Source organism: Patella vulgata, chromosome 5 (assembly GCF_932274485.2).
Source record: "Patella vulgata chromosome 5, xgPatVulg1.2, whole genome shotgun sequence".
Classification (NCBI taxonomy): domain Eukaryota; kingdom Metazoa; phylum Mollusca; class Gastropoda; family Patellidae; genus Patella; species Patella vulgata.
Genome location: NC_065883.2, coordinates 53,676,208 through 53,703,821, shown reverse-complemented (window position 1 = coordinate 53,703,821; position 27,614 = coordinate 53,676,208). Strand labels below are relative to the sequence as shown.

General features: G+C 37.4%; 1 protein-coding gene and 1 long non-coding RNA gene across 2 annotated transcripts; one reads left to right on the top strand and one right to left on the bottom strand.

Annotated features, from left to right (window-relative positions):
* Positions 1-6,486: 6,486 nt before the first annotated feature.
* LOC126821434 (leucine-rich repeat-containing protein 74B-like) lies at positions 6,487-15,289 on the bottom strand (the record flags this gene model as incomplete). Its single annotated transcript, XM_056101006.1, has 7 exons — positions 6,487-6,492; positions 9,555-9,743; positions 10,341-10,426; positions 10,648-10,725; positions 11,600-11,693; positions 14,672-14,779; positions 15,146-15,289. Coding segments are annotated over 7 exons (705 nt in total), but the record flags the coding sequence as incomplete, so codon positions are not given.
* A 2,740-nt stretch (positions 15,290-18,029) lies between these two features.
* LOC126821822 (uncharacterized) lies at positions 18,030-25,336 on the top strand. Its single transcript, XR_007680504.2, has 4 exons — positions 18,030-19,501; positions 22,235-22,367; positions 23,067-23,142; positions 23,913-25,336. It is a non-coding gene; the product is annotated as an uncharacterized LOC126821822 (long non-coding RNA).
* The last annotated feature ends 2,278 nt before the right edge of the window (positions 25,337-27,614 follow it).

Here is a 27,614-nt window from a genome sequence, read left to right as displayed (position 1 = left end):
TTATCTATCTTATTTTTTAGATAAATTTAACCACATATTTGGTCGTTAATATACTCTTCAAAGAAAGAAGGGGATATTTAAATGCAAATACCTATGCAGGTTGTGATATGATAAATAGTCATGGACACTTGACATGCTTGAGAGTATGTTCACAGATGAAGAACTTATCGCCCGAACAGAACCACTGAGCGGCACATGCGACACGCAATAGCGCCATGCACGTGGGAGGGGTTCATTGTGAAATTTGACACTTCAAGGAAGGGTTGATGAAAACTGCCGCGTGCGGGTTTATCTATCCATGTTTGCTTTCCTATCGGGTCTTGCATAAGATTTACTGTTTAGCGTATCTTTGCTTTAGTGTGTTACGTTTAATTTGATCGGGGGACGTTTTCGTCAACGTCAACCGACAACACTGCCTAAAGTTTCAAAGACCCCCATTCTAATTTTACTGTTCATGTAGCCAAATGATCAACATTTTAGATGTGGTCAACGGAAAGAAAATAAAAATACCTTCGTAATCTTGTAGAAAAAAAATATATTATTCATGATCTTGATGCAGTCAGACCTGGTATGCGTACGTAACTAACGTCCGAAAATTTATTGGTGGCTAGCTTTTTTTTCGCACGTATACAGTGAATGGCCATTTTGCTCAGTAATCCCAGCCAGAATTTGGCTATTTTCTAAATTTGCGTTAAAGTTTAAAATATTTGTTTTAGAACTGAAATAAATTAACTATTAGTCAATCCCAACGCTAAAAACATAAACAGAATTGATTGTTTATATCTGAAATAGACACGACCGACGCACAAAATAGTGCCAAGATGGCTGCAGACGCTGTCAATAGTGTCATTGAAGACAACGTCAATTCTATGAGTTGTAAATGTTATTTTTGTAAAAAAAATCATTGGAAAAGAGAGAACATGTTGGGACTGTACGAATTATATAGTCTTTATGGGTGCAAAGGACATAATGCTGAAGATAAACCTATTGTATACAATGTAAGGTGTTGTTGACCTCATGACCCATTGACGTTAATGTCATGACCTGTGATGTGTAGATCACGTGATATGAATAAGATGGCTATTGACTGTGTCTGAGATACTTCTCCGCAGGTAGCGTGTCTCAGATGTTCAGAATGACCTGGTATGTTCCAATTAAACTCCATGTAAAATTATTATCAACTATCATCAACATAATCGTGTTGGACGCGCGCGCATTTTAGGCAAACTACCCAACTCATTGTCACGTAAAATTATAAGCCGGAGAGCGAAAACCATAACACTTGCCTCTATGACAAACCTTTATACTCTAATGGGCTTCCAAAGTTTAAGGATTTGTCTAAAATGCAATTAACAAAATTTGATATTCAGCCCATCGAAAGTTAATTATTCCGAAACGAGTGTATAGCTGTAATAATGGAGCAATAAAATGGCCCTTGTAGGACCAATGGCATTGAACTGGCGGTCGCCGGACCAACGATGTGCATCAACTAAGTTATACTGGCGTGTAGACCTGTTCATTTGTTGAAAGTGATAGCCGATAGGGGTACTGTGTAATTAATATCCCGTGACCGGGTGCTCAAAACGAAATTATTTTAACGACCCGTTAAACTCGAACGGATCGTTATCTTGCTAACGTTTCGTTTGTTAACGGTCCGTTAAATTTCTGTTTCTGGAAAGTCAATTTTATTGTCCCTTGGTTAACGGACTGATTAAAGTTAATCCAAGAAAAGATTGCTCATTGGCTGAATTTTAAATTTTTAAATTCAATGTAAGAAAACTAAATATTTATCCCCAATTCCTATGTAAAATAAAGGTTTACAGATACTATAGTAGAAATAATATTGGGGAGAACTTATATTATAGACCCTTAATTGCCTGTTGTTAAATCCTATTCAGTTTAGCGAATAAATTGTTTAAACTAAATACTTTTGTCAATAATTATTGATATTTACCAAAAAGGGAGATAACTCATTGTACCCTGTACCATTATTGGATTTCCAAAATTTCGAGGGTTCCCTTGTCCTTTATGCTTTCGGAATTTTTGTTTAAATCAAAATTAAGGATGAAGGCATCAGTACACTGTCGCCAGCTCACACCACTCACCTTTCAGTTTCACTTTCACGCATGTTCTTATCATCCGCTAGATTTACTAGACTCTAGATAATATTCTACGCGACGAATTAAACTCGATTAAACGTTTAAATTAAGCTACTATTCTACACTAGTAGAATACCCGACTTAACCCGGAACCTAAATTCGCCAGAGGCCCAAATTGATAAGGAGACCCATTCGCCGAGGGGCCAAATTTTTCGGGGGCCACAATTCGCCCGGGGCCCAAATTCGATGGTCTAAAAAATTCACGAGATTAAGCTGGTTAATTTGATAAATAAATGGGGGTGGATTGCGGCGACGAATCGTGATGGACGAACACACACACATACACAACCTTGCCCTCATAAATGCAAAAAAACAAACAATCTGGAAATGTTTGATAATGCTGGAGCCACAGTCAGTGTCTAAATTTCGATCATCATCTTGTGTGAGTGTCTAGATCTCGATTGTCATCTTGTGTCAGTTTACCTTAAAGTGCTACTCCTCCCTCATTTGCGAACAGAATCGAATGTAACTTGGCAGGTACCCTTTATAAGGAATACCAGTCCCCTTTTCTTGGTATGTCATGGCTCATATATACGTCAGATCTATTCTAGCATCTGCCAGAGAGCCCAAAATTTCCCGGGGCTGTAAAAACATGCCGCCCTCTAGGGTGCCCCAAGTTTGGTCTACTTACCGCCCCCCCCCCACCAGCACGTCTTTGCGAGGAAGATTGCAATTGATAAATAAACATACAAGGAGAAATATACTTTTAAATAAAAGTAGGGGATATTTAAATGCAAATACCTATGCAGGTTGTGATATGATAAATAGTCATGGACACTTGACATGCTTTGAGAGTATGTTCACAGATGAAGAACTTATCTCGCCCCAACAGAACCACTGAGCTGCACGTGCGCACGCAATAGCGCCATACATTTTGGAGGGGTTCATTGTCAAATTTGACACTTCAAGGAAGGGTTGATGAAAACTGCCGCGTGCTGGTTTATCCTATCCATATTTGCTTTCCTATCGGTTCTTGCATAAGATTTACTGTTTAGCGTATCTTTGCTTTAGTGTTTTACGCTTAATTTACAATGATTTCTCCGGGTCCTTCGGTTTCCTCTCACTGCAAAAAGACCCCTACGCGCAAGCGAATTATTGAAATAAAATTAAACCATATTTTAGTCCCGAAATGACCTAGTTTGTGTCGAGTGGACGTTAAACCCCATTTCTCTCTCTCTCTCTCTCTCTCTCTTTAATTTACAATGAGACGTCTTCAACACGATGAACGTCTACGTGCTATTGGCATGCTTCAAATGGGTTCTACACAGCGAGCAGTAGCCAACATGCTTAATGTGTCATAGTCTGTGATCAGCAGACTGTGGAACCGGTAACAACAAACACACAATGCTGATGATAGACCTCGTTCAGGTCCTTCTAGAGCCACAACACAAGGCAAGGATCGATACATTCGTACACAGGTCCTGCGAAATCGAGGACAAACGGCCAATCAGCTTTCTGTAAACTTGTACCAAGTTACAGGAATTCGAGTTACATCCAAACGATTAGAAATCGGCTACATGCAGCCCATTTGCATGCGTGACGACCGCGTGTTGTGCATACATTAACTCGCCAGCACATGGCAAACAGGCGTCAGTGGTGTAGACAGCGTAGAAATTGGGGTGTCGTCGATGGGCGCATGTAATGTTCTTAGATGAGTCCAGATTTACTCTGGATTTCACCGATAGGCGTGCTCGCGTTTGGAGGCGTGTAAATGAGCCTCATGCTAACGTTAACGTCAGACAGCATGACAGATTCGGGCGTGGGTCTGTTATGGTGTGGGGAGAAATCACCATGACTGGCAGAACGGACTTGCATATGGTTCAAGGAATTGTCACTGGTGTGTACTACCGTGACCACATCCTGGCACCGATAGTTCTGCCCTTTGCTCAACGTAAAGGTCGACGTTTCAATCTCTCAAGATGATAACGCCCGTGCCCACCGCGCTAGTGTCGTGAAAGACTACCTCCAGCGTCACCATATTGTCCATATGCCAGCCACCTGTCCTGACCATTCACCTATAGAGCATGTCTGGGACATGATCGGGAGACGTGATCGTCGACCTCAACGTCAACCGACAACACTGCAAGAATTGGCCGTGGCACTGCAAGAGGAGTGGGTTAGATTGCCCCAAATCGTGATTGGACGGTTGATTAGGAGCATGGCACGACGAATTGCTGAATGTCTGAGGATTGGTGGAGCAATTACTCATTATTAAGACGAAAATCAAAAACGTCCATTTTCATATTTGGCAGTGTATCTCTTTGCGAGTGAAATGGGGCCGTCCGATAAGCCGCCCATATGAACTGTTTATGTTCATGTGTAGGCAATTGGCCTGTTATTACACTGGTCACCTGTAATGAAAACAGCAGTGGATTTCCGCAGTTTTGTATCGTTTCTGAATATTCCCTACTTTTTTTGAAGAGTATATAATAACACTGTACACTGTATTCCTATTTTATTAAAGGCATATCTAAAAAATAACAACAAATTATATAAGAAATTATATACTCGCAATGTGTACTCATATAATCTGTTTTTAAAAAATCAGATGTCCATTATAGCAACAATATTGCACCCCTCACTACGACACTTTCCCGTACCTATGCAAGGTCTGGAAGTAAAGGTGCCCAACTGAAAGGTTTCTGGCAAACGAATATCAGCTTAACACCTGGTCTTTTTAAAAATGCTTATGACTATTTTTATTGAGCAATAAAGAACAATACAATGTTCGTGAGATGAATACAATCAACAATGAAATGAGAAGTGTTATTAACAGGCAGTAAATGGAGTTGCAGTTTAGATTTGTGTTTCAAGAGAAACAACAGCTTCATTTAAGTCTTTGTTTTCGATTTTTTTGGTCTGTTTATTTACAAATGAAAAATTGGTAGCTATGACAAATAGGCAGTTTCATTTTCAATGGTTTATACATTATAAATTTGAAGAAATGTGTAGTACAGTGGTCTTTGCGACCATATTGTATCTTTAACTAATTATCAGATTCACACACTGTATAGAAGTCATATCTAAAGTTACTCAAATGAATGAGTGATGAATTGACACATAAACAGATTTTTAAAACCAAGACAAAGCTAGTTCTGTGTAAAAACAAAATATCACCAGATCAGTCGCGGTGGAAAATTACTATTGCATGATTTGGCTTAGTAACCAATCATTATAATTAATTGCATCACATTTGACCAATTAGATAAATGAAAGCCGAAACCTAAGGGTAGAAAACCACCAGAGCTCTTGGTGTTCGGGAGACAGCCGCTAAATTCGAGAGAGATCGCCAAGGTTCAAGGTACACCAGCTGGGATGAGTAGACCCCGTTGATTTGTAGGAGAGTCATATGATGTGGGCATTCCGCCAGTAAATTACGGGGTGGAGAGAAAGACAAGTTAATTTTAAGTATTGTGTTGTAATCTATACTTGTAACTTATGTATCCAGTGATTGACATAAAATGTGGAAACGAACTGATTCCTTTTTATTCCTCGTAAGACAAACGTCTTAACTACTGAGATAGAAAGAAGAAAATACACAACGTGAAAAGAAATCCAAAGAAGAGAATTACAATTGCTAGACGATCTCAAGGCTATTAAAATATGTGGCAGAAGAGAGTATGCGTCACACGTTGGATGTGTCGAGTTTTTCTGTCGTCTTTCCACATCTAACCAGCGACTCATAGCACGCACAGTGCTACAAATAAATCAACTTAAAAGTCAGAGTGTAGTCAAGCCAGAAAAGGGGGAACTGTAGGAAGAGCGGACCAAGCCAACCTGTCCCCTTTCATCAGTTATATAGCACAAATGTGTTAGTAGTAAAAATCTTAACCCGGGCACATGTATTCAAATAAACAGAAAACTGGTGAGTTTATTATGTACTGTCGGCATATTAGAAACAGGGATTGCATATAGTCAGACACAAATATGTATTAAACCACCAAATAGCGCCACGAGCGGGGAATAAAATCATTGACAAATCACACCATTTAAATTGGCAGCCTAAAGTAAATTGAAGAAAATTGCTAAATTCTTTCGTCTCCCTGTCAGTGTAATTTTGTACAAGCAACATGTTCGACCCACATATTAACAACAATTTCCTTGGATTGAGAGGAACATTAACTTATGATAGTCCACATTATGACTGTCCGCGATACTGGCCTGCATTGGCATAAAGTTTGGTCCAGTACAGGCCTTTGTGAAGGTAAACGACAAACGATAAATAAACATATTAAAGAAATTTATTCTTGGTTTTAACCAAATCGTTGCTACACGAATTTGTTATAAGCTTGTTTATTTGACTCGATGTGCACCCGGCATTAGTTTTTCACCACTGAAACATTTGTGATAGTTACTATAAAAGGGTTATCAGCCCACTACAATAGTTTGCCTGGACATAAATATAAAAGAAATAGTTTTCCCAAAAAAATAGCCCTCGGTTACTATGCTAATAACTGTTCAATTGTTATTCTTTCTCGATTTAGACCTTTTTGTTTTTCTTTTGTTTTTTGCTTGAGATGATGGAGTAGGGCTTGGTAATATTATATCGTCTTCAATATCTCGACGAATTATACTCTCAGTTGCAGAAGTATTTATGTCTGTTGTACATGATTGGTTTAATCCACCACCGGACAAGTTATGATCTTCTATGGCTAATAAATCTCTGGAAAAAATACGAGAGGAATAAAAATTAAAATCGAAACCGGACCATTTTTGCACACTATAAAGCCACCTAACGGTAAACATGGTGTTGATCGGCAACAAATTTTAATATACGCCCACCAGAAGCATTTTGAAAGGCGGATTTGAAGTTTCACTAGCAGTAACATGGAAAATTGATGGGCAAGTCTCAATTACAATGGGTTCCTTCTTCGGACTAACGGAACAATCACAGCAAATCTGACCTGTCGACGTTATCTCAGCAAAATTTGTGCGCCGTGGTATTGCTTCTTGGGCGGGGTTATCTAAACAATCCAACAAGTTCGAAAATACCCCAAACTCTGACCTTTTGAAGGATTGCGAGGTTTCTATTCCATGGACAGTAACTCAGCAAAATGTTGTTAAGCGCCTTTGAATTCAACATATATATTCTTATCTTACATGAAATATGGGCGTGTGAAACGTCTATGTACAGTCTGTATTATGACTCGTTCATGATAAAGACTATACATGTATTATAATATGCATACTCTTTCTAAAACTTTTGGTACTTACTTTAATATAAATCTGTGATTTCTAGTTTGTGTTGTCCTTTGTTTTAGAGCCTTAAAGGTATCGTCGCTGCACCTTTCTGACATCTTAAATAGACGATAAACACAAAATTAACATTAGTGTTCCATTTGTAAAACCGGAGGCATAACCAGTTGCTGTAAAATGCTGACGCGCCGCAATTCTAGCTCTAACGCCAAATATATCTTTCTTGCACAGCCGTGACTCTCGATTATCAAACTTGGGGGATATTTCGCTTTTCAAACCAACCGCGGCATACTCGATAATTTTGTTTATTTCAAGACATCGTATAAACTATATGAATTTCATGGCCACCCAAATTGAAATAATTTCCGAAATATCAACAAACCACGTGATGCAAGCGCCGTAAATATCCAATCATATACAGACTAAAAAGGGTCATAAAAGTTTCAACAACAATCGGGTGGTAACAAAAAAATAAAAGTTTACCTCAATCAAATACAAAAAATCTTCCACGCGCATCTTAGAATTGGCACTGATGACGTCATCAAATATATCTCTGATCAGAACACCAGTATCCATCAGTATTGTTGCCAGTTCTTCTAGTTCACATTTAGACAGTTCTCGTGAACTTTTTCTCTTACACGGTTCATAAGAATATCTAATATCGATATTGTTGCTTGTTTTCATATTTTCTGCTGTTGTTATAAATTCATCATCAATAACAACCTTCTGTAAATATATGAACCTAATGTTGAAGGCATATTTTTTAGAGTGTTATATGTTTTTTCCTACACCAATCTGCTATAAACATGTATTTGGAACTTGAACGCTATCTATTTGCCATCTGATTTGGGTTGCAATTAGGAGACCCCGGGGGTTCAAATCAGAGCTTGTGCTCGAGATTTCTAGTCTCACGCGAATGGTCATAATTCTTCCGTGTATCAGCCTATTATTTTTAGATGGTCGTGGGGTATTTTCATTTAACACATGATCGTGTTGGCGGTTCAGTTCCATGCACAGACATCCGTGATCTTGTAAAAATTGATAGTGCGTCCAATTTTAGTGCGTCGTTTTGTTGACAGTGTGTGCAATACAAACTGTAAAAGCCGCCATGACAAACATACTCTATTAAAATGCACCATTACATCACATTGCTAGGATTCAAGTATGTGGTATCTGACTATGAAGTGATTCTAGTCATTTCGTCGGGACAAATATGAGTCCGATTATTGCACAATTTGATTAAAACACAGATCCTATTTCGTGCCGTTTTTTATAGTTCAGAATTTTGATTTACTTGCCTTCACTACACAAGGACCTGGAAGAGTTGTTTTATAACCTGTGTTCTGTTTGATGTAAGGGATTGGCCAATGAAATTGTCTTTTGTGGTGAGTTCTAGTTGTGCGGTGCACGGAACTGTGGGTAGACATTCACAATCACAGAGAAGACAAATCAAACGTTGTATTTAAAAATACCCACTTGAAACATCAACGCTGAATGGTTAATAAATGGCTGGCGTCATAGGGTCAAAAGCTGCTCGTATGACCCCTAACGCGTCCTCCTACTACAACTAGTCAGATCTTCATATAGTCGAGGTCATGGAAGGTATAAAAAACGAAACGACATATTGGTCTGTATTTTAATTAGATTGCATTATTGCATTGACGAAGGGAGTATTGTAGCAAACCCCAGTTCGACCCCTAACGTTTTATGAAACCTGACTATATATAATCTTACCTGTAAGTCAAGATAAACTAATTGACTACAGTCATTAGCAGTATTAAGAATACGTTTAGCACCTTCTGGTGTTAAGGGATTTCCTGATAGCTGTAATATAAGCAACAAGGACTTTAAGCAATGTATTAATTTTGATTTATCAATAAACAATGTAAAGAAGGGCAATAATTTTTGAATAACTAATACAAAAATAAGATAGATTGCCAGGAAATGGAAGCAAAGCATACTACCGCATACGTCTGAAAAGCCAAAACAAATCAGTCTGAAGATCGTTAGTTGCTGGATGATACACACGGTTTACGACATACTAACACATTTAAATTTATTTACATGTAACTTATTAGCTTATCTAGAAAGCTCCGTATGTCCGTATCTAACAATAAGCATACGTACAGATATTAGTAGGAGGGGGCGCTATGTTTAGTCGTATGAACCCAGAATAACCCAAAAAGGATAAAATCTTACGTTCAGATTCTGTACTGTTGATTTTTTTAATACATCTGCGATCAGTTTAGCACCTTCGACTCCAATTCTGTTGGAGCTTAAATCTAGTTCTATAATACTGGTGTTGTGTAAACATTCTACTAAAGCTTGTGTACCGGCTTTACTAAAACCATTCATACCAACTCTTAATATCTTCAATTGTTCATTGTTCTGTTCATTAAGATTAAAAACAGGGATTTATATTAAAGTGGCATTATCGCCAAGAAAACAAATATAATTTCAGGTTCACAATAACCCAAGACTCGCTCTATTATTTGCCCTAATACGAATGACGTATTCTACAGAAGCAACATACAGGACTTGAATAACACCGGAACGTTTATATGCCAACGATTCGTAAAATGGAATTTAAAACGCCAGTATCTCAGCAATGGTTTAGACGAATTCAAATCGAAAAACTTGTCCAACCTCATAAAACACCGACCAACTGCAAAGTGATCCACGTTAGTTCTAAAATCTTTATAATCAAATCCCGACGAGTACATTACAAAACCAAAGTTTAACAAAAGTACATAAAAAAAGAAACGTAATAACACTACGGGTTGCATACGAATTCTAATATTCGAGCATTTTGAATTTTGATAGGTTCCAACCTGCTGGTTTACTGAGAACCTTGTCCAACCACGTCCATAAGATTGATAAGTAAGAATGTATTCTTGGATAAAATCCCGACATTTATCAATGGTCACACCCCTACATGTAGTAACGTACAAAACTACAGTTTACACGTAGTTTGAAACAGCCTACCTTAACCCCCCGTGCTATAGCCAAAGCTCCAGGTAACTGTATATGATTCCAGCTGACATCTAATAATTCTAACGTAACATTATTACCTTAAATAAAATCAAACATTATACATTTAAAACATGGCTTTAATATAAATTTAAAATAAAATGTAGACGCGAATATTAAATCTGCCATGTCCAGAGTTTTTATATTTAAAAAAATCTAAAATGTATATATGATATTTTGGATTTGTTAAATCCATATGTTAAATAATCAATTTTATTATTTTACCGTGGATTAAGTTATTATATGCAAGTATATAACCTACCTAAAGCTTTCCCTATTGCAACGGCTCCTTTATCCCCAATTTTATTATTACCAATTTTAAACTCTTTAAGATATATATTATGCTGAAACAGATTTTATTGTACACTGTTGAGCAATTGTATGTATATGTTCAAGATAAAACTTATTTGAAACAACACCGAATTTTTAATGTATTATTTCTTATCACCAACATGGTGTCCGAATATAAATTCATCAATAAATATCATTTACCTGTATAATATGAGAACAGTAAAGTCCACCCTTTTCACCTATGCAATTACCTGTCAATAAAAACATAAAACATAGTAGTAGAATATTTTGGACGGGGTACAAAATGTTGTTTTTATCAGACGCCCCAGTAACTGACTTTGATTGTTATTATCAGACGCACCCAGTAACCAACTTAAAAATGTTGTTTTTATCCGACGTACCTAGTATACCAACTTAAAAGTGTTGTTTTCATCAGACTCACCCAGTAACCATAGACTATTGTTTTTTTATCAGAAGCGCCCAGTAACTAACTTAAAATGCTGTTTTATCAGACGCACCAGGAAACTATCTTTAAAATGCTGTTTTATCAGACGCACCCTGCATCTAAAATGACACTGCTGTTTTTATCAGAGGCACCCATTAAATAATATAAAAATGGTTAAATGTTGGGGGTTTTTTTATCAGTAACTAACTTACAAACGTGGTTTTTATCAGTAACTAATGTTCAAACGTGGTTTTTGTCAGAACTAACTTACAAATGTGTTTTTTTATCACTAACTAACTTAAAAATTTTACGTTGTTTGGGGTGTATTTAACACCAATAATAAAAAGAAATTTGGTCGGGTTAATACAGGATGATCAGAGGCTTTTAGCGTCCCCCTCACACCATATCAGACGAGGATAGCTGATGGCAAGTAAAGTTGTTCAAATGTTAATTAATAAAAACACAAAGAAATATTTACCAGAAATATCTATTTTGTTAAGTTTATTGTTATTCTGCATGATAGTCTTCATCAGTCGGGCACCATACGTTCCTATTCGGTTGTTGGAAAAATTCTGGAATTACAATCAATGAAATACAGCAGACTATGGAAGCATATAACTACCACTCGGAATTTCTATTTTCGCCCCAGCACGCTATACAAGCCAAAATCGATTCGAAATAAACACACCGCGATAATAGCGCCCCTCGTTTTGTCGTGACTTCTACTTTTCGACTTGCATTTGGACTGTGTTGTGCAAATGTGTTCTAACCCTCAAATTTCCAAAAATGGTTTTAGTACATGTTTCGATTAAAGAATTCATGACGATTGATATGCAATATTGTTCTAACCGATATCTATTAATAGAACAAAGTTATTTATAGATTGTTTAATAGAACACCATTACAAAATACTCTGGCTCCTTTTGCTTATTAAACAAGTCTGATCTAAGTGGGTTAGATCACTGTTATTTCCGAAAATGCATTTTGCATAACAAAGCTATATGTGGGTTAGATCATTCTTCTGGTAATTATGTTGATGGTTAGATCTTTCTCTTCACAATGTCCATTTTCGGTTTAGGGTATTGGGTCACAATTTTCTTCCCAATGATTCCGACTTTGGTGATTTAAAATGTGCATTAAAGCGCCAACTGTGCCTTTTTACTTCTGGTGACTACATGCTGGTAATAGAGAGGTGTACCCCCTTCACACATACACCAAAACCTTGCTTTCACTTCAAAAATCAGGCAGATCCCCGATGGAAAAGAATGCGTGTTAACAGCGTACAGAGAGCGGGTTAGAACGCCCATGGTGGCACTCTTAGTACGTTGACAAAAATCTCATCAAGCTCCCTCTAGACCAGTCAGATCGTGCTACGCTCTCACGCCTCTATTACGGGCTTCGTATAGTCCCCTTCACACAAAACAAAGTCCTCGCTATGCCCCCCGCCCCCAACCCATCCCCTCTCCCCACATCCCGCTCAGCTCTCAGTATATGCATCGCTTCCACTACATTGTCCCCGCTTTCACTGCCTCTCGATACAATGCTCACAAAGATCTCGCCACGTCCATGCCGCTTTCAAACACGATCTGGCAGATTTTTTTTTTAGGTCGTAGCAAAGTCGTGATTTATGTGTGAAGTTAGGTTATTTTTTAGATCTCCTAATATGAGGCTCAGTATCTGCCCTACAGACCAATGATCCACTAATCATTGTGAAATCATTGTAACAGCGTATCAATGATGGGGCTGGAGCGTCGTGTCAGCGTGGCCTTCTGTGGCAGCAAAGTGGTTGAGAGCGGTGGGGACGTTGCTGCGCGGCGCAAATTGTGTGTGCCAAGAGCGTAGCGGGGGCATTGTGTACGCGTAGTGAGAACATGAAAATGCCTTCTCACTTAAAAGAGTTTTCCCGCATTTCACCACAACCTCACCACACTCTATTTAATTTCTGTGCGTAGGATATCCAAAATTTGAAGCACATTATTCCTGGTGATAGCACACAGTTTTATACTGGCTTTGATTGTGACAAAAATTTATGAAAAGACATTGATAGCTTTAATGGAATCATAGACTTTGAATTGGAGTTTAGTGATGAATAATTAGTTTAATCAATTGTATCATTTTGAGGCAAAATTACGCAAATTAAGTTTATTTTGGTTGGAAGTTACGCAAAAATTACCTAATCACATTTCATGCGTTACCATGGTTACTATTCCATATTTCAACTATTATTTTAGTACATTTTAGTCCTATATTGTATTTCATGATGTTAAAGTAACAAAAGTTTTCTGGGACTTTGAAGTTTTTTCTTTATTTGAATGGGTTCTATTTTCTATTTTCGGTGTTTTCTCAAAACTTCAAATTTGGGGTTAAATCACATTTGCATAACACCGTCCATTTGGGCTTGTATAGCGTGATGTCGACTCTAATGTGCCTAATATGGAAGCCTATAACTACCATTCCTAATTTCTACGTTTCTCCCCTTCAGAACGCGAAAGTCGAAAAGTAGAAGTTACGACAAAATATGAGGCGACAGCCAAGATCGACTCGAAAATGGGGAATTATGAAATAAACACACCGCGATAATAGCGCCCCTCGTTTTGTCGTCACTTCTACTTTTCGACTTGCATTTTGACGTGTATAGCGTATTGCCGACTTTCGACATAGTCATATTTTTGTATAGGCTTCCATAGAAAGTCGACAACCAGCTATATAAGCCAAAGTGCATGTCGAAAAGTAGAAGTGACGACAAAACGAGAGGCGCTATTATCGCGGTGTGTTTATTTCTTAATTTCCTATTTTCGAGTCGATTTTGGCTTGTATAGCGTGATGTCGCCTCACATTCTGTCGTAAAAGTCACGACAAAACAAGGGGCGCTATTATCGCGGTGTGTTTACTTCATAATTCCCCATTTTCGTTTCGATCTTGGCTGTCGCCTCATATTTTGTCGTAACTTTTACTTTTCGACTTTCGCGTTCTGAAGGGGCGAAACGTAGAAATTAGGAATGGTAGTTATAGGCTTCCATATTAGGCAGATTAAAGTCTCTAGGCTACGTTTCCTGTGTTAGCACCGCCATAAAGCCGCATACAATTATTTCCAAAACTGGTGTCAAATATTAATGTGACATATAATCTTACAAAAGTAAAACTGATGTAATAATTTCTGTTCCAGTAATAATGTGGATTGCGATCGTTGCAACTAGCGTTTTGAGAGAGCTAGTGTTTTCAAGAAATTATGGGCTAATAAACACGACAAATTTACGAATTGTATGAGAATATTAAATATTTTGGTGGTATTGCTATCCATAAAATACACACTAAAACGAGCACTTTCTTTCTGGAGGCGGATAATGACTTGAAACATCTTTAGATATCAAGAGAATTTTAACATCACCATGTGTATTTCGATGAATTAGATGTTTTACTTGCATGTTTTAATTGTCGAAAACAAAACAAGTTTTGTTCGTGTTTTTCCCATTTCTCCGAGAGACGAAATGAATATCTGCCAGAAAGATTCAGACAAATCAAGAAACTTCCATAACAATCAAATTCTTACCACTTCTGTTATTGTTTTATTATAAAGGAGGAGTTCGGCTAGAGACAGCATGGCCGCTGGTCCTATACCATTATCAGATAAATCTAACTTAGATATTAGATCTTGTGACTGAAAGAATAGAAAAGTGAGATTATTTTGTTGCCCACGAAAATTTAATGACAGACCTGTTTTAAATCCGATTGTTTTCCAACTGGGCCATTATATAGTGTTGGTATTTTTATTTTGTTTTCGTAATTAAATGTTAAATAATCAATCTGAGTACATATTAGTGTGGGTTAAGGCGTGAGAACTTTGATATTTTAGCTACAGAAGCCAATGGTGCATCGTTACCTTAAGTAAGGATTAATTTGGATAGTTATCAGAACGTTATACTTTGTGATCTAACACAATTTTTTTTATTCTATAATTCTTATATTTGCCGTTTATAATTATGATTAGGTTCCTAAGGTTTATATTTGCCGTTTATTTTCTTACCCGGATTAAACTAGCCATGGCTGTGGCATCTCCATAATTTAAATATCTATATTTCATACTCAGTTCTTCAGTCTTGCCGTGACGTAAGAAGAAATTATTTGGCACTACTTTCAGTTGCTGGCAAAGCTGTCCGTATTTATATTCGTGCTCGTGACGATGCCGCCCCTTTTCTTGCCGTATCAATTCAGTACCTGCAGGAGAGGAATAGAATTTGTAAGTTTAAATATTACAAAACTGAACTTATGGCCAAAAAAAAAAAAATTTTATCCATGAATGTAACTAAAAGACTAATAACGGAATATTTGAACTTTACTATAATCTGTAGATGGATGAACTGACCTTTTCTGGTATGTCTTTGACAGGATTTGGGGGTGGAGAGGCGGGTTTCTGTGTGTGGGTACGTGGGGTGGTAATGAGTAAAGAATGTGCCCCTTGGAGCTGGGCCGTGTTCGTGGTTCTATAAAGATACGTGGAGTTGGATGAGTAAGTAGATATAGTAAGTCACGGATCTTGAAATTCTGCAGGCGGGAGTCGTGTACGCGGTTCTAACTATTCATACAGCACCTAACAAAATCCAGGTTGTGTCGGTGACACACAGTGTGGTAAATATTTAACAAATAAATACCTATTTATTTCCCGGTTGGTGTCGAAAAGCGCCATTTCATTTCATTTCATATCGCTGCATGCTTTAACTAACAGTTGTAAGTAAAGCACGTGTTGAGCCGACGTGACACACAGTAAGTAACTATTTAACAAATAAATACTTATTTTCTTCCCGGTTTGTGCAGAAAAGCCCCATTTCATTTCATATCGCTATTATTAACCAAGTTCACATTACTACACTTCTCAATTGGACCTACCGTAGAGCACCCTAAATTCATAGTTATCAAGGCAAAATATTATCACCCAAAGGCGGACACGACGGATGCCAGGGGTTCGCATCCCTCCCCCACCAGAACCCAGAAAAAAATCTCTTTAAAATCCATCCGTGTCTTTCTCTAGTGAATACTTCCCGCTGATAGTCTCCTTCTCACTTCCATCATTAAACCGAAAACGGCATCCAACCATTCGGTGTCGGTGTGGATTGGTGGATTGGACATAGTGGATTTCTAGTATCCTTCAAAATTGCATCAAGTAAGTGTGTCATTCATCCAACCCAACTTTACAACCCACCCGCCTTTTTAAAAAAAAACGTATTTCCAATTTCTATATTATATTCATAGCCTTACCGATATCACTGTCCAAATCAGTTTCATATGGTTCATCATCAGAGGGCTCTGATATCTCCGGTGGGGACTCGGCACGTTCTGGAAAATAGTTTTGAAATAGTTTGCCGAATTTGCCCTCTTTCATACGCTGCCTCTTTAACTGGTAGTCTGTGAGTTCCTCGCAAGACAAGTTACTGATACTACGATCAGAATATGTTCCACAATTGGAAGATACTACAGACCCCCTTGAAGACTTCGAGTTGGCACTTCTGGAAGTCCTAATCGGCGTTATGCTGTTGGCTAAAAATGAATGACAAGATGCTCTGGAAGTGTTTCTGGTTGATGTTGAAAAGTTAGTGGCACTGGCTGAACGTCTGCTAGTTGAAATCATGGGCAGACGACCTGACGATGCTACGTTGTGGGGCATTTTTGTAGATGTCTTTTAAAAACCAGAATCTAAAAAATGGAGAAAAAAGAATTGTATAAAATATTCCATGCTCAAACCGCTGACAAAAGTTCCTGGAAATAGGTTAGCAATATGGGCATGAGGTTATGGGTTACATGAAGACCCTGAGGGATGCGGCCGTCCGTAGATTCAATAGATTGTTCCGGATGTACTGCATTATAAGTAAATGGTCTATACCCAAAGTTCTTTAGAATATCGGAGCCACGGTGGCTAAGTTGGTAAGACGCTGGCTCGCTAGTCTGGAGGTCGCGTGTTCGATCCCTGCATTGACCGAGAAAGTTCATCGGGATTTTCCGATGTGGTTTCCCCTTGTCAGTGGTGCAAACCGAACCGGAGGGCCTGACAAGGACAGCTGTCTAGTCGTTTGGATGGGACAAAAAAACAGAGGACCCGTACGTAAAAGATCCCTTGACAGTTGGAATTCGATATAAGAGTAGTCCGAAATGCCGCAGCCCGGGCAAAATTTCTGTCATAGCACACTGAGAGAGAGAGAGAGAGATGGGGTTTAACGTCCATTCAACACAAACTAGGTCATTTTGGGACTAACATATGGTTTGATTTTATTTCAATAATCCGCTTGCGCTTAGGGGTCTTTAGCAGTGTGAGGAAACCGGGGGACCCAGAGAAAACCCACGAGGCTGGACAGGCGACCCTACTCCTTGCCACGTACAACCGGGGATTCGAAACCTCGCCAGTTGACTCAATGACAGGCCTTATGATACAGCGCGCACGTGCTAACCATTCGGACATCCAACCCCCTACTATACGTTAAGCTAGAGTTTTTAAAAGGGAATAAAATGACAGACATTTGGAGATACAGAATGATGACCCATGCAGTCGCATTCCGAAACTTTTAGAGACGATATATTATGTTTTCAACGGAAATACCTGCTAAAAGTCTAATCTGGAGATAATGACATTTTGTATGTCATTTAAAACATACCTGATCAGTATTGTACAATGTTTTGGTGACAGGGCCAATATATAACTCTATAATACAATTGGAGGCAGACCACCATTAATTTCTCCATTGACTTCAATGTTAATTCTGGCCTCTTTGGCCACCACCAACTTTTCCCCAAATTTTCGTTGGGCTGAATGCTTTTCACTACAGACAGAGGAACAAATGGCCATGTCTTTGCACTAAAATTTCTATGAGGTTGACCACCAAAATTTTGAGATACACTGAAAAAACACTTGTGTTGGATCTCAACACAAGTACTTGTGTTAAAACTAATCTACACAAGTTATGTGTTGTTTTGCATTGCATTAACACAAACTTGTGTCGATTTATAAAATCTTGTGTGTTTTTTCATATCATTAACACAAGTAATGTGTACCTTCCACGATTTGTTTTCTTTTTAAGAAAAAAACTCCATACAAAGTCTGAATTCGGGAGTCGTCAAGTTTTAAGAAAAGTAATAAAGGGCTTAATTCACATCTCGAAAATCACTGGAAGGGAGTGAGTACCAATTAATCAGACAATTGCCAGACAGACTTGAATGTTAATTGGTGTTAAGTTGTCTGTATAGTTAAAATGTCTGTCTTTTTTTATTGACCCAATAAACTGATAGACCAAATGAATATATAGTGTACATGTGATTTTCAGCACCCTGGTGTTTTCGAAAATTGATTCAATGTGCAATGAACAAAAAAAATGAGTAAAACTCTTAATAATGTAATTGGTTGATGTAATCGAAATTGGACAGTATTGGTTAACTGAAAAGTAACCAATCAAATTTAATTGATCATCCACGTGTATCTCATAATCGACTTATTGATATAATGGTTCTCCAAGTTATCTATACTTTTTGTCTGCGATATCACTTCGGTGGAAGCGGGCGTAAAATACAACTAACTAAGAAGAAGTATCTATACTTTAGTCATTGCGACAAATTCTTTCTTTGATATTATATCAGCGACATTCAGTTAGATGTAGTGACGTTAGCATCAACAGAGTGCTTTAGCCGTGATATTTTTAAAAAAAAAATTATAATGGTCACATAGAATACCAGACCGCAGGTTTGTAAATTTTTACAAAAAATAAAACCGTGTATTTAATTTAGCATGTATATATTGCTTCTATGTATATAATAATTCGTTTCGTTTAAAACAGTCAGATTTAGAACCACTGCCACTGACTGCACCGAAATTCTATTTATATAATGGCGCCACAAAGAAATTTTTTTTGATGTGTTCTAAAAGTGTTCCGCTAATTCAGCAATCTAATGAATCTGTCTTAATTTTTCTGAAATCGTGCTTAATTATTATTAGCTAATCGGCGCTACACCGTTGTTCAAATACTTATAATTGCAAGAAACCCCCGACTAGGACCAGCAGGTAAGAATCTGTCTTGATTTTATAGTAATGCCCGGTTGCAATTATTGGCCGCCATCTTTGATTTTTATAGACGTTCGGGCCAAAAAAAAGGAGAAATGTATATCCAGACATGGACTATAGCTAGATACTAACTTTTGTGTTAGTTGTTTATTTGAAATGTAATCTTAATATTTCTGTAAAAGAAAAAAACAACAACAAACAAATCAGCCTTTTTTTTATATCAATGTCATCAATGTGTAGGCCTAATAATTAGACTTTCAATGATTCAGAAGTTTCTCTACAGTTTCGTTATTTTTTTTCCAGTCATTGATGTTAGCATATGTACTACACAAAGAAAAACAGGTAACAGAATTTCATTTCCTTTTAATATATTTTTTAAATAATGGCCAATAATTGTTATTGTATGTAACAGGAAAAGTATTTATCTCTGTAGAGAGAGGGCGAGTAAATGGGGTTTAAAATTCACTAAATTCACTTGACACAAACTATGCCATTCATTTCCTTGTATTAAATTGGTCGAATCAATGATGGGTTAGTTGTATTTTACGTCCGCTTCCACCGAGGTGATATCGCAGACAAGGTCGAATCAAGTAGGCCCATGCTTTATGTCCTAGAATCAAGTAGGACGGGTAGTCTTCTTCCGTTTCCGCCCTTTTCCTGAACACTGTCTCATTCTATTGCCATCTGTGTATGTTGTGTTATATTAATTCTGCATAAACCTAGAGTTGTTGTTAGTGTTTGTCGGATAGATCCTTTATACTTACTGGCGCTAGGTAATTTTGAGGCTAATATTGTTCAATTTTATTTGAATGATTTGCTTGCGCGTACCGTAGGAGTGTATTAGAAACAGTGTTCGCGCAGGTTCGAGAACGGCTGAAGAACATGAAAACACTTTCATGAGTCTCGAACATGAGAGAACGGTATCCATGGTAACAAGATGAATTAAATTTATACAATCTGTTACGATAACTTGTTTGGTATTGACTTCGCTATTAGGCATACTTATGATAAATTATGACTCCATTTTACTCCTTTTCAATTCTTTGGATGACGATTACATCACCTTTTGATACGCCCACATGGAAATGTGGTCGCATATTGTCATCGCCCTCGTCCGTAGGTTTGTCCGTCGTCTACAGACCTGATTATTTTGAAATTGATATGTTGTTTATTTTAATGAGATGAATCCTATTTAATTTCAATAATTTCCGTTAGTTTCTTCTGGAGTTATGGCCCTTGTTTCACTTTGTGAAATTCATTTGCATCTTTTAAATTAGTAAAACGAAGACGTCTATTAAATTTCTGCGATTTCCGTGAATTATGTCTAGAGTTGTGGCCCTTGTTTCACTTTTTCGAACCTTGTGAACGCGCGAACAACAAAATTATCATCCGATTTGTATGCATTATTTAAATTAGTAAAACACAAAACAAAAAAATCTGTCAAATTTCAACAATTAAGGCCCTTGTTTCAGTTTGTAGAACCTTTGTAAACCCACAAACGACAAAAATTATAATCTTTTCTTGTAAATGCCCACATTACCTACAAAAGAATGAATATGCGACAATCCCTGTTGACTGAGCAAACGATTAAACTGCTGTGGGCATATGTTTCGTTGCCTGGCAACCTAACTTATTTGATGTTATACTGGCCACATACTACATCCAATTTTCGAACGGTATTAAACTTTTAAATTAATAAATGCACCCATGATGCTGTTTTCTCAGCAGTTATCGATGCGTCGACCATGTTTGTTCTCCCTCACACCAGCTATGAGGTAGTGTGGGATTTGAGAACGGGAACGTGTTCGTGAACGCATTCCAGACTGCTCAAGTCCGACAAGAACCCATTCTCCGTCCGTTCTCTGCACCGGAACACTGTTTCGAATACACCCTAGGGGTATTTAGCAAAGGGAGGAAACCGGAGGACCCGGAGAAAACCCACAAGGCTGGACAGGCGACCTTATTCCTAGTCACATTCAAGTGGGGAATCACATAATAATGGCCTATTTCAAATAAGATATTTGCATATAAAGAAAGTAGGCCTACAGCCTCTTTCAAATGTGATATTTGCATATAAAGAAAGTACAAACTTAAATCGTCAGTACTGGATAAACTAGCCAAAGGATTCGGCTGAATCAATTGGCGCTAAACTTCACCTAGTTTATCCACTGACATACGCCCGAATCAAACATGTTTAATATATTTGGTCGAATTGTATTTGAGTGGTGTGTCCTGCTGTCCGCTTCGCCGAAGCATTCGTCTGATTTTAGAATTCATTAGCCAATCACCACTCATTTATATCGAGTGGGTATCACAAACTAGCAGTCGAACTGTGACACGGGTGCTACAGCCAACAAATTCCAACTACCATACTATCGGCTTAAATGCACGCCAATTGGACCTCAGGTTTTGTGTTCCATTGAAACTACTAGAAATGAAATGGGGTTTAACGTCCTACTATTTTGCTCCGAACTGGGCTAATGAAGACAGGCATACACCACACAGTGTGCTATGAGGGAAATTTTGCCCGGACAGCGGCACTGCGGTCTATCGAATTCCAACTGTCAAGGGATCTTTTACGTGGACGCCAACGTGTACACGGGACCTCGTTTTTTTGTATCATCCGAATGACTAGACAACTGTCCTTGTCAGGCCCTCCATCCTGCATCACTGACAAGGGGGAACCACGCCGGAAAATCTGGGTGAACTTTCTCGGCCAATGCAGGGATCGAACACCCTACCTCCAGGCTAGCGAGCCAGCGTCTTACCCACTTAGTCACCATGACGACTAGACAGGGAATCCATGCTAAAAAATCCAAATGAGCTTTCTCGGTCAACACTGGGAGCAAACCTACAAACTCCCGGGTAGCAAGCCAGTGCCTTACACACTAAGCCACATGGCTCTCTTCTAATTACTGTGACAGTCCAGTCACATGACAAACAAGGGTTATTAAAACAGATTTTCACGGCTTCGGTAAGATCTTCGGGATTCAAATGGTTTTAGATATCACACAGTTTGTATATGGTAAGGTATCTTAAACAGTTAATTACATGTCACATATTTATATTTTTCAGTTTCCATATTAGATGCCATAGCAAATCAAAGATCATATAATAAAATAAGTCAAAAAACCCAAATATGGGAAAAAAAAGAGCTGAAGAAATGGTGATTTGAGCACCTATGATTTCTCATAGTTGTTTTTTGAGGGTGAGTGTTCAATTCTAATAGAAAAGATTGTTGTTGTGGTATTTTAGAATCTCACCATAATGTGTTTGGCACAATATAGCCCGGTTGGAGCTGATGTGACATAAACCTTAATTTCATTTTATTATTTGGAATTTAAAATTCAGTTTAGTATAGTAAAACTGTGAAGTACGTGTATGTGCACAGACAGAATCTTACTTATGTCCAGATACATGTAGATATGACTATCTCATCTGTGGGGACCTACGGTGACCAAGTGGGTTAGACACTGGTTCGCATATTTTAAGGTCGCGGGTTTGCAGTAAGACAATGCAGAACGGAGGGCCTTACAAGGACAGCTGTCTAGTCGTTCAGATTGAACAAAAAAACGTGGTCCCGTGTACACATTGGCGTGCATGTAAAATAGCCCCTGGCAGTTAGAATTTGATACAAGAGTAGGCCTTAGGGTCACGGTACCCGGCAAAATTTCTCTCATAGCACACTGTATGGCATATGCCCAACCTCATTAGCCCAGTCGGAGCTGAACAGTAGGACGCCGAACCCCATTCCATTTCATTTTTTTCATTTTGTCTCATCTGTGACAAAGCAAACCAACACATTACAATACAATGTAATTAAATTAAAACTTTCATCTTTTAACTGTCGAGTCGATTTAAGTCAACTAATACATAGTATGTTTTTTTTCTCCGTTAACTACATCAGAAAGATCAAGACAGTTGAAAATGGCTATTCATATTATGGAAACTTTTTCTCACAGAGCTTGATAATCAGGTAAAATGTAAGTAACATACATATTTGTATTTTTAATCATCAACTAGTTCTATACACTTGCTTGGTAATCTAGTTATTCTTCTTGGGGCAATGCCTAGGACTCAGCTATTTCAAGTACTTGGCATGCTTGATTTTTGCCAATCACATCCATTACAGTAAATAGCAGTAAAATAATGATGGACAATATTTTACTTTTCAAATAGATTTCAATAGATTTTAAAGGGTAATATCCAATTTGTTGTCAATGGAAATAAAATAAGAATGGGTCCAAAAATAATTAGACATTGCCAAGTAAATAGGTGCTGCCAATGATGTAGTAGGGAATCTGGATTTGCAGACAATACATGTATGAACCGGGTGAATAGTTGACCTATTATGAGACTTCAGTCCCAAATCTCAAGACTTTTTTCTGACTTGGCCTGACAATGACAGCTGTCTAGTCCTTCCGATGAGACGAATATTGGAATGCACGTAAAAGATCCCCTGGCAGTTGGAATTCGATATAAGAATTCCCTCATAGCACACTGTGTGGCATATGCCCGTCATTATTAGCCCAGTATAGGAGCAGAACAGTAGGACGTTAAACCCCATTTCATTTCATTTTTCTGACTTTTAACCCATTTGATTTGAGCATAATAATCTGCCTGGGTCTTTAAGTGGACAAGACACAATAAGCGTTACGCAAAGTTGAAACCAAATATAGACACAGTCTCGATGTGGCAAAATAAATTGTTTATTTAAACATTGTATTCTTATTGCCTACTTTTTATTTTTTAGGCTGGAACACCCTTGAAAGAGTATTTGGTGTATGATAACAACAAGAGAACCCAAGCATCAATTTATTTTATACTTCTGGGAAAGAATGCATTTGACCCAATTTTTAAATATTTATTTTTTGTTATTAATGTTAAATTTTCTTCCAAAACACAATTAGATTTTAATTCTCTTCAAATATGTATGTATAATATAGCAAGTAAACTGACATATAAATCACTTAGAATTTGGTCGGAAATCATAAAGTATTTAATAGGCATTACTAGAAACCAAATGTAGATCAAATACACCCAGAATTACAAAAAACCTTGACCTACATTAAGGTGACTTTCCCTTGCTTATGAAATGAAATACGTTTTAATATCCTGCTTTTCTGTGTTCTTAGAGTGATTCTACCCTACCCTTATATCAAATATTTCAACTGTCAAGGGTTCTTTAAAGGGTACCCAGGGGGGCCGAATGGTTAACACGCACACATTTGATCAGAAGGTCTGTCATTGATTCAAATAATTCAATTTTCAAGGGTTCTTCAAAGTGTACGCAGTTGGGTTGGTTTCAATTCTGGGGGGTGGGGGTGGATGGCCGAATGGTTAGCACGTGCATGCTGTATCATACGGCCTCCTGTCATTGAGTCAACTGGCATGGTTTCGAATCCCCGGTTGTAGACAAGGAGTAGGGTCGCCTGTCCAATCTTGTGGGTTTTCTCCGGGACCTCCGGTTTCCTCCCACTGCTAAAGACCCCTACGCGCTAGCGAATTATTGAAATAAAATTAAACCATATGTTAATCCCAAAATGATCTAGTTTGTGTCGAGTAGATGTTAAACCCCATTTCTCTCTGTCTCTCTCTCTTTTGATTCTGGGCTTGTACCCAATTATCCCTTGCCATATCCAACACTGAAAAGTGGGAACTATGCCGGAAAATCCAGTTGAAATTTCGCGGCCAACGCCTTATGCTCACTGAACCACTGTGGCTTATGACTTGTGATTGTATATAAATCTTTTGTACATATGATATTTTTTTATTTCAATCCTGTAATCTTGATGCTTTGCTTCTTTTATTTATAAAATATTCATTTTGTTTGGGGGTTTTTTAATGAGGAAAAGGCTCTACATCATTTTATTACTCCTGCAAAATAGAGCAATTTTCTTTTGTTAGTTTTCTGTGTATGCTAGTTATTTCTAGATGCCTCACAAATCACTTGTAGTGTGATTTTGTAGCATTTTTCAGTTTTTGAAATTGTTTCAATTTAGTGCATAATTAATCTTATTAGTGCTTAGTTTGGATGTTATTAAATTTAGATATATTTGAATTATATATTTTGGGGTATGGGGTAGGGATACTGTGTACATATCTTTATATTCTCAGTTCTTGTTTTGGGGTAAAGAACAATTTAAATAGCTATTTTATATTTTGTGATGGGTAAAGTGGGGGGGGGGGGAGGGGTCATTATATATAACACAACATAATTTGTATTAGAATTGAAGTCTCTGTTTTTCTGTTAACATTTCAAATATCTATTTAGTTTTGATGTATTAATTTACTTTTTCCTATGATTTTATGAATAAATAATAATCTTACAAAATTTTTTTTTGTTTCCTTCTTTTATCAAACTTTACAGGTCTAACAGAGCAAAGAGAGGGGTCCTGCATAGAAAGGTTGCTATGCTGGATATAAATTGGGGAAAAATACAACACAAGTTTTTGATGATGGTTATACACAAGTTTGTATGAAACCACACAAGTTTCAGAAATTTCAACACAAGTTTCAGAAATTTTAACACAAGTTTCAGAAATTTCAACACAAGTTTCAGAAATTTCAACACAAGTTTCAACACAAGTATTGTGTAGATTTCACACAAGTTTCAACACAAGTTTTGTGTTGTTTGATACATTTTAACACAAGTTTTGTGTTGTTTGATACATTTTAACACAAGTTTTGTGTTGTTTCAACATTTAACACAAGTTTTGTGTTGTTTTAACACAAGTTTGTGTTGTTAAATAGAGACACCTAACTTGTGTTGAATTTAACACAAGTTTGTGTTCTTTCAACACAAGTTTTTTTTCAGTGTACACAAACTTGAAGAAGCATACTAAAAACATGTTGCCGTACATATCACCGTAGCCAACCCGATAACCCCGTTATCCTTCCGCCTCAAAATCATGAATATTTACCAAAACCTGGCAGAAAATGTTAATTCAAACCCTCTTCGTCGATTCTAGACCAAAAAATCAACCAAAATGGGCATGAAAAAGGGCAGAAAAGAGACAGAGAGAGAATTGCTATAAATAGACGAACTACGGGTACCGAGATGGTGAAATTTAATGGTGGTCTGCCTCCAATTAATTTATTGGTTATCTTATACCCTATTAGGGTCGAGTGACACTAGTGAAAACATATTCGGGCTACTGATAAATCCTAAAGTATAAACATATCCGATTAATGTAGGATTTGTCCTCTGAACTGATCAACGCTTCTCAAAATAGCTAAAACCGAAGACAATAACCTACAGGATTTACTTTTCAAAACTGTGCTAAAATGTGGATTTCGGATCAATCCAGTATACCCATGTATACACCATTACCTTAGTGGGGTCACTAACTATCGCACCGGGTAATTAACTACCGCGCACCAAATAATAACAAGATAATAACGAGGGCTCCAGATAATAATTATTGCGTGTCATGTAAAATATGTAATAAATATTTCTAATTTCACCTTATTAATGTAATACATTGAATATAGTTTTACTACAAATAGAGTGTACTATGATACGGTGTGTTATTGTGAAGTCCACAAAGAGAATAACCGCTTCAAATGCTGAATCTGTTACTATCAAGAGGGAGAGGGGTGGGGGAATATTAAGGGTTGAAGAACTCGTAACTTTTAAAATGTCCTATGAGTATCATACATTTAAGACACACCATGGCTTTAATATCATTATGTTTAATTTAAAAAAGTATATATAAATAATACACAGTATAAACTGTCAAGACACACCTATGTACTCGTTATATTTCTAATAAAATGAATAGAGTGTGACGGGTCGCTTTATTTATCTGTCGCCATATTATGACCTCTAAAATAATACTTTATTTTAACATACCTTAGAAGTAAGAACTCCTACCAGATTTATATGATTTTAACATATCCAATGTGACAAATAAACTCACATAGGTTAACATGAACTGTCAAAACCACACTAAAATGTACAAGAGTCTATATAGTGGAGATTAGTTAGATTATCCGTTCTTAACAACAATCTTGATCGATTAAGTAATACAATAAGATTAGCTGTAAAATACAGCTGTAGTCAAATGATTATTGATATATTGTGTTTTTGTTACGGTCTAATTGTATCTTATATCGTGTGGAATCTGATATATCTTAGTTACCAATAATACCCCTGTCAGACCGGAGGGGCGTCCTTACTGCGCTGCACGGCGCATCAAGATCGCCATAAGCTCATGAATTCAATTTCATAATGATTCAACAGCTCAGTGATATCCAAAGTTCTCTTAATGTGTTCCTTGTTCCCCAAAACCTGGGGACAGACATCAAGATCATCAAATTTGAGTCAATAATTATGGACTTGCGGTCATTTGGAGGTGTTGGCGGCCATTTTTGACATAATAGACCAACATCATTTTTAATGATCTTAATGTGTTCTTTACCCCCATAAACCTAGGGAAATTCACCAAGATCA